At 44.1% G+C, this 8,379-nt stretch overlaps 1 protein-coding gene and 1 pseudogene across 1 annotated transcript; one reads left to right on the plus strand and one right to left on the minus strand.

Annotated features, from left to right (window-relative positions):
* Positions 1–541: 541 nt before the first annotated feature.
* Positions 542–3,439, plus strand: LOC120686203 (ankyrin repeat-containing protein At2g01680-like). Its single transcript, XM_039968379.1, has 4 exons — positions 542–665; positions 796–1,373; positions 1,506–2,041; positions 2,506–3,439. Exons 2-4 carry the CDS (start codon positions 800–802, stop codon positions 3,139–3,141), a joined length of 1,746 nt encoding a protein of 581 aa, XP_039824313.1. The 5' UTR covers positions 542–665; positions 796–799; the 3' UTR covers positions 3,142–3,439.
* A 634-nt stretch (positions 3,440–4,073) lies between these two features.
* Positions 4,074–5,786, minus strand: LOC120684767 (annotated as a pseudogene).
* Between the last annotated feature and the right edge of the window lie 2,593 nt (positions 5,787–8,379).

An 8,379-nucleotide genomic window follows, 5' to 3' on the forward strand; every position in this document is an offset into this window, starting at 1 on the left:
TCCTGTGTAATGGGCTTCATGCACCCGTTACCAATGCCGCGATACCTATTTGTGGTTTTCACGTAGTGTGGGTTTGTTGGGGTCCCCAACCAAATTAACACGCCTAGATGACAATACAACGGTAGAGGTAGCTAGTTCCTGCCACTTGCCTTCGATCTACATTGAGTTGATATGTAATATGGGTCTAATCTCTTGACCTTATGTATTTTCCAGCTCCTTAACATAAACTACTTTAAAAAAAATGGCATACGAAGAAATTTGAGGGTAGAGAACACGTACGGCCACAGGGACATATGCCTTGCATAGCATGTGGTTTTGGTTCACGCACAACACCACAACGCACACAAAGGGAATGGAATTTACATACTTTACGTTTCCTTTGTCGAATGCATGCATATACCTTTCTTCAACAAATCCTAAATCTGTATGTGCTTTGCTTGTCCAAGTGACTCATCATCAGGCGTCGTTGCCCTGACGTGTTTCTGGTTTTCGATATAGTAAGGCTTGATTCAGTTCATTGGCTTACACTTGTTAGGCGCATCGTTGCACTATACACCAGTTCATTTGCTTTGCGAGATTTCTTTGTTGCGACCGATCAACGTGCCGCGGGATTGTTTTTTACTTGGTGTCCAAATATTAATAACACGGACAAACTCAGGAAGCAGGTATACGTATTCTGAACATCTTCTTTCCTTTCTTATATCAAGCAGCAGTAATAAACACTCGTGTCATCTAATAATTTATATCTCTGGAACCATTATACTGATTTCCTTGATGCAATAATTCCCGAACTAGAGAAATGATTATGGATGGACGTCTCCTTGATGCTGCCACAACTGGTGACGCGGTGACAATGAAACACTTATTCGTGCATGACCCGAGCGTGCTACTTGGAACAACCCCGAAGGGGATGAACACCTGCCTCCACATCTCCTCCACCCGTGGCCACCAGGGGTTCTGCATGGATGTCCTTGCCCGGAACCGGTCGCTCCTCTCCGCTGTCAACGCAGATGGGGAGACGCCGCTTCTCACCGCAGTGACAAGTGACCACACGGCCACCTTAGCATCGTTCCTTCTCAGGTGGTGCCGTGATCTCCAGCTGAGCGAAGAAATCTTGAAGCAAGACTACAAAGGGTGCAATGCGCTGCACCACGCCATCCGAAGCGGCCACAGTAAGCTCGCGCTGGAGCTGATAGCAGCGGAGCCTGCCTTGTCGAAAGCGGTGAGTGAAGAAAAGGAGTCACCAATGTTCATGGCAGCGATGAGAAATGATGCAGATATCGTGGAGAAACTGTTGGAGGTTCCTAACTCTGCTCATGTGGGAGCCTGCGGCTGGAACGCTCTGCATGCTGCCGTGAGAAATGGTAATTCAGGTGTGTATCGGGCAAACTGAAATCGATCTACTCCAGTGTTAACTAATAATGGTCTAATTACTGCATACATAAATTCTCATCATTCCATGGCAGCAGTTGACCATCTTTACTCTTCATTGCCTTGATCTGCAGCTATGGTTAAAAAGATTGTGGAGACACGTCCGTGGCTGGCCAGAGAAGAAGATAGGTGTGATCACAACACTCCAGTGCATCAGGCCGTCTATGGGAACAAGATTGACGTGCTAAGAGTATTGTTGGAACATGATCGGTCTTTGGGGTATGTATTGACCTCGGATGACGGTACCCCTCTCCTTTCCTGTGCTGCATATCAAGGCCAGGCTGGGGTTGCTCGAGAGCTTCTTGAACATTGCCCAGATGCTCCGTACAGAAGAAGGAATGGCTGGACATGTCTGCACGAAGCTGTATGGCGCGAAAAGACCGATTTCGTAGAATTTGTCCTTGGAATGCCACAACTGCATAAACTCGTAAACCTGCGAGATTCAAACGGAGACACTGCTCTCCATCTCGCAGTCCAGAAGTGCAATCCGAAGATGGTCAAAGCTTTACTGCTTCACAAACAGATAGACGTTACAGTTATTAACAACGCAGCTGTCCCAGCAACTTGGAACTTATCTGGTGACGACACCAACGCCGAGTCTTTAAACTGGGTACGTATTTTTCTCAGTACGTTGTTAGCTTACACAAACAAGCACTAAGAAAAAATAATTCTGAAGGACAGAACATCAGGATTTTTGAACTGTTTGAAATCAACGGTGACAATAAACTTTCTAGTTTCCAAGGACACTTCAGATTACGAAAATGGTTATTACATACATAGTCTAATGTGGTTACAAGTATGATTCTCTGAATACCCAAAACTTGGAGGTCGTTCACTAAAATAATTCCAACTCTGAACTGAAGCAGTTCCGTATTAAGGAAATGCATTTGTGCTACATTGTCCAGGGTGGCTTCGAAGAATTCAGCCATAATTCCATAACATTGAAGGCTTCTTTTTTCTAAAAATCCAGTGTAGCATTGTAACTGAATGGGAACACCACTGGAAAAGACAGTTGCACCAACCTCGCAGTGATATAGATTTTCATTTCGTTCATATTTATTTGAATTTGTGCAGATCGAAGTGTCAATGCTTATGTTGAAAGCTGATCCTCGAGATGAAACTTCTATTTATAATCTCCTCGAGGAAAACAAGGAGAAAGTGACAAAGTTAATAAGGAATGATATCAGGTCACTGACTCAAACATACACAGGCAACACTTCCCTAGTGGCAGTCCTCATCGCGACCATTACCTTCGCTGCAGCATTCACCTTGCCTGGAGGATATAGTACTGATGCTGGCAACGAGGGCCATCCCATCATGGCAAGGAAGCTTGCATTTCAGGCATTCTTGATCTCTGACACCTTGGCAATGTGTTCCTCACTTGCTGTTGCCTTCGTATGCATCATAGCAAGGTGGGAGGATCTTGAGTTCTTGCTTTACTACAGGTCTTTTACAAAGAAGCTTATGTGGTTTTCGTACATGGCGACCACCACGGCGTTCGCAACTGGTTTATACACAGTTCTGGCTCCTCGTCTCCTATGGTTGGCTGTTGCGGTTTGCACACTGACAGGTTTATTACCCATTGTTACTAAGCTGCTAGGTTGGCCCATCTTGAAACTGAGATTTCGGTTCGGTCAGACATTCAAAATCTTGAAACTGAGATTTCAGTTGGGTTGGACATTCAAGTCTGAGCTCCTTGATATGGTCTAATCTCTCTGCCTCACGTTATTGGTGCCAGCTGCTTTATTATTTAATGAAAGAAACAAGTTTATGTTGCATGAGCTTCGGCTGATGATTTTATTTTGGCAATTCGAAACTCCATGTAATGCATGTACTATGTACTTTGAACATTCTTATTATGTCAAGCTTAAGCAGTTGAGAGTGATGTTCTGTTTCTGACTTGGACTTCCTGAATAAACTAGGCGTGATAGCTAGGCTCATGGATATTCTGGGAAAGATGAGCAACAATGGCAATGATATATGCTCATTTATATTTTTCAAAGGTAATTGTTTGTAACGGAACTTATGAAGCAAAAGTACTGTGGCAAAATATGGTTTAGTCAAAAAGATGCATATCTCTATCTACAGGATAGGATGTGAGGATAAGCATGGTTCAGAAGTGGCATGGCTTTTTCTGAATTGACTACAGTAGGTCACATAAACGAAATCAGAGATCTTGTTGCACATAAGACCACAAAGAATGTGCTAAAAAGAAACATTATGGCGCCATGTCACCTTATTGTAGGGGAGCATACACCTCAAAAAAAGTATATAAGCTAATTTTATTATTGCCACCAGCATGTCCCTTGTTTTCATCAAATGCAGAACTAACACTAAACTGGAAACTAAAACTCTCGCAACTCCACAATCGATCGCCATTGGTTTGGATTAATTATTTGGAACATTTGAAACTAGGAAGGAATATGAAAGCATTAATAAAATGCTACATGAAAGGCCACAAAACTACAGCCAAATGACCGATCAACATTGTTTCACATTACTAAAGTTATCGCTACAACTAAAATTTGGACAATGTACAACTAAAATAGTTTGACATCTTACAACCAAGACATACCAGTCCTGAAGATACAACAGAACACGAACATCACAAATTGGTACAAATGTTCCAACCAAATGGCATATCCTAGGGCTTACTAATGGTTGGTCAGTAGTGCAGGAAGCTGAAAAGATACAGAGCGATGCTTTCAGACTGACCTAATTATTCAAGTTACAACAACTCCTGCAATCTTGGGTATCCCACAAGCACTTGCTCGTTCAACTAGTTTGCCACAATATGCTCATCTTCAGATCAGCAGTTTGAGGTTGCATTGTCAATTCATCATCAGCTGCGCTGAAATGATATTTCTCTCCAACAGCTCTCAGAAGCTGGTAAACTTCAAACATTGTAGGCCTTTCCTTCGGAGAAGAAAGCACACAAGAGCATGCAACCTTCATGCATTGACGCAGCTCAGCATCGTTGTCCTTCCCAATCAAGGACTTGTCAACTGCATCCTGAAGTATAGATAGTTGTTTGATAGGTAAGTTATCCAATCCACCAAACTGCCTTTGAAGTTCTCGGGGGCATTTGACGCATGTGTGGGCTCTTCACCAGTAACAAGTTCAAGCAAGACAACTCCAAAGCTATAGACATCCCCTTTTGGAGTGGCCACAAGGGGGTGTGTATACTCAGGGGCTACATACCCCAAGTCACCAAACTCACCACTGACAGTGCTCAGGTGGATATAATTGGGATTCATAAGCCTTGCCTACCCAAAATCAGAAATCTTGGGCTCATATTCATCATCGCTCAATATGCACTTGGAACAAATGTTCCTATGATGAATGCAGGGATTACAATTGTGATGAAGCCATGACAATTCTCTAGCAGTCCCAATGGCAATTTTTAGCCCAAGTGACCATTGTAATGCATTTTTGTACGTCACTACTGTGTTGGTGTAAATGCTCATAAAGAGAACCCTTGCCCGTTGGGCATGTATTTGTAAACCAAGAGCCTCTCATTCTTGGCAATGCAGTATATCCCAAAAGAGGCACCAAGTTACGTTGCCTTACACTTCCTAGTGTTGACATTTCAGATGTGAACTGACTCTTTGAATGCTGAGTGTCCTCCAGCCTCTTAATAGCAAGGGATGAACCATCTAGGAGTGTTGCTCCATACATAGTTCCTCATCAACCAGTTCCATAATTAATGTTAATATCATTAATACCAACATAAATGTGCATTTAATTTACATGAATTATTTCAAATCAAATGTTTACTTGGTATAATTTATACCTAAACAATTATAAGTAAATTTTAATTAAGATATACATCAGCTTTTAAAATTAAATATAATTTGTACTAATTCTATAATAAGGTCATAACCTTGACTTTGTGATTTCATCAAAACAAAAATAAATCTAGCATATAGTTTTCTTTTCTTTATAATCAAATCTTCCGATAGCTATATCTTCTCAACCATAACTTTGTCTTCAGCCTTTCTCGCATTCTCGAATCGTGGTAACTATTTCGATCCTATAGTATGCTCTTTTGAAGCTTTTCTTTTGATTGGTGTATTGTTCTTAGTTTTACTTGTTTGCTTGCTTCTATGTTTGGGCCAATGCTTTTTGGGAGAAGAAAGGAACTTAATCCCAAGAGCTTTCAAAATCAAGAAAATTGTTCGTTGATCATGCTTTTATATTATGCACATATTCATATTAATTACTTTTAATATTTAAAAATAATGACATGCGGGACATGTCATACTCATAGTTTTAACATTGTCCAAACTTTGCCAAGTCCCGAACCCAAATGCAAACTTTTTAGCCCTAATTTGGCATTGCCTCATCTTGGCCATGACGAAAATTTTGGCTTGGTCCGCTAGGGTCAGAAACCAAAAAAGCCCAATGTCCAATCCTGAAAACATCGTATCTCATGCCTCGGCACTGGCCCAGACTTATTTTCTTGACCGCAGTCAGCAAGGGAAGCTCCAACCTATTTTTTTTGTAATTTTTTGTTTCAGATCCATTTAATTCACTCCCACATGGAGTTGAACCCATGCCTGCTGGGTGCTACTCAGGTGCTCTAACCATTAGGCTAGAGCTCGGCCCTTTCATGGCCTAGACTTATCTGGTGGGAATGATTTCGTTTCTTTCGGTACTCTTTTAACATATGCCTATTAGTAAACATTGTATGTGTAAACTAAACTTACTAGGTTCATTTTCTATATACTACTGTAATGATTTATTATGTGTATTATTATACTGTAATTTTGAAGCGCATCTAGGCCTGTAGATGCATTTGATAAGTTTCGGTGATTAATGACAACCGTATGCGACAAATGTGTATTTTCATGGAAAAATCAATTATTAGTTAAGTCTCGTATGAAATGTGAAAGGAGACCCCTCAATTCAAATAATCATACTTGTCAAGGACGTGTTTATGAAGATCAAGGACCTTTCTAGTATCAAGTGTCATAAGGAGATTAAGGACATTTGATTTAATTCAGATTTTATAGCTTTTAGTTCTTGACCGTACTATTAAGAGGGGTTCTTGAGTTAGTAGCTTAACCTAGATTGAATTGGCCTAAAAAATCTTGCACACTTGCTCAAGCTCAGTCCAAGACAGCTCAAAGAAGCCAAAACAACACTTGGAAGAAGAAAAACTCGAGGAAGAAATCAACTTCAAGTCACTTGAGTAGAAATTAGAAAAATCAGTTGCACCGGTTAAACTGATGACAGGTCACCGGTTCATCCGATGGTCATCGGATACACCGATGCCCCATCATCGGCTCAATATTGATGTGCAGATGGAATCAAGTCAGACACTGTAACAGCACCGCTTCAACCGACGCTACCAAAACATGCATCGGAGTAATCACCATACTATTGTCCAGAAAGCATGTTTTGGAGTAATCACCGATGGTCCCAGGATAGGCATCGGTGCAATCAACGTACTATTGTCCAGAAAGCATGTTTTAGTCAACCAAAAACTTCCTTCAGCACCGGTTTAACCGATGCCCCATTGGAACAAGCATCGGTGGAATGATGCAAGCCTGCACACTGTGTCAGGGTTTCAACTGCTACTATTTTCTCTCAGTGTGACCGGTTTAACTGATGCCTCCCATTGGTTTAACCGATGCTCACAACTTTTGTGCAGTTGGTTGCCAATGATTGTGGGGGCTTCTCCACTCTATATAATCTGATCCCTTGGCTCATTTATGATGCTTTTGACGCATTGAATGCTTGAGGCCACCCTTGTCGGTGTCCTGACCCGGTGGCCCGGCACCAACTAGTAAATGATGCGTGTTTCCTCGTCCCAAGTGTTGATGCAAGAGACAATCACAGGAACGCACGGGTTTATCCTGATTCCGGCCACGGGGTCATACGTCCAGCAAAGGGGGGTGTGCGAGTGCACTGTATTGTCTTGCACCCGAAGGGCTTGTATTAGGGGGTACAAGCAAGGCGAGAGAGGGAGGGAAGCTCCCAAGTCTCTGCTAGCGGTAGAACGATTGAGGCGAGTGCCAATATCGGGGCGTGGTGTGTTTGCGAGTGGGTCTTGGTCGTAGTGAGCGCGAGAAAAAGAGAGATAGAGAGAGACATCCCTGCCTCCTCCTTTTATAGTCACAAGGAAGGGCAGGGTACATGCATTGGTGACCCCAGAAGTCGTCGGTCCTTTCCACAAATTGCGGGGGGTAGTGGCTAGGCACTGTAGAAAGTACACTGTAGGGTATGGCCTCGGGTGTGGCGGTCGTCCTTGGCTTTGCGGAGATCACGCCGGCGTCCTGACAGTCTCAGCAGGCGGCGTGGTCGTTGTTGTAGCGTCTTCTGCTCCCACGAGTGGCGTGGCGGCGTTCCGAGGGCCGTGAGGGCGGGGGTCTGGGTCTGGTCAAGGCTCGAGCCGTGCCCGAGGGTCGTGCCCTTGCCATGCGGGGAAGCCTGCGGCAGAGCAAGTACGGGGAGTAGGCAGCATAGTAGAGGGAGTAGCGTCGAGCACGTCTGCACAGTCCGCCGCAGGGTCCCACAGTGTGGCCACAGCATCCGGAATGGCGGAGCAGTGACCGGAGTTGGTGAGCCTGGCGTTCTGACGCCGTCTGACCCGAGCGCTGTGGAGGAGTGGTTGGCGTTCAATGCCCCTATACGACGGGCAGGTGAACGGAAGGACCGTTTGTCCTTTCCGTCGAGGGGCGGCCTCGAGCGAGGTGGAGAAGATCCACTTGTTCGAGGGTAGGTTCGCTACCCTCGAGAGAGGCGGAGGCGATCCGCCTCCCTGAGGGTAGGTTCGCTACCCTCGAGCGAGGCGGAGATGCGGGGTGCGGCCGAGGGCCTCGACAGAGTGCCCTCGAGCAAGGCGGAGATTGCCCCGCGAGTCCATATGTGCATATGGAGATATGCGTAGTTTCAGATCAATCTATGACCTAGTTTCGTAAACTAGCTGCGAAGGTTGTGCAG

Source organism: Panicum virgatum, chromosome 8N, assembly GCF_016808335.1.
Source record: "Panicum virgatum strain AP13 chromosome 8N, P.virgatum_v5, whole genome shotgun sequence".
Lineage (NCBI taxonomy): Eukaryota > Viridiplantae > Streptophyta > Magnoliopsida > Poales > Poaceae > Panicum > Panicum virgatum.

Excerpts from the sequence above, each read along its gene's own strand:
- LOC120686203 (XM_039968379.1), top strand. The coding sequence starts at position 800 with ATGATTATGGATGGACGTCTCCTTGATGCTGCCACAACTGGTGACGCG. Across the intron at positions 1,374-1,505 it reads CGTGAGAAATGGTAATTCAG|CTATGGTTAAAAAGATTGTG; the intron begins GTGTGTATCGGG and ends CTTGATCTGCAG. Across the intron at positions 2,042-2,505 it reads ACGCCGAGTCTTTAAACTGG|ATCGAAGTGTCAATGCTTAT; the intron begins GTACGTATTTTT and ends GAATTTGTGCAG.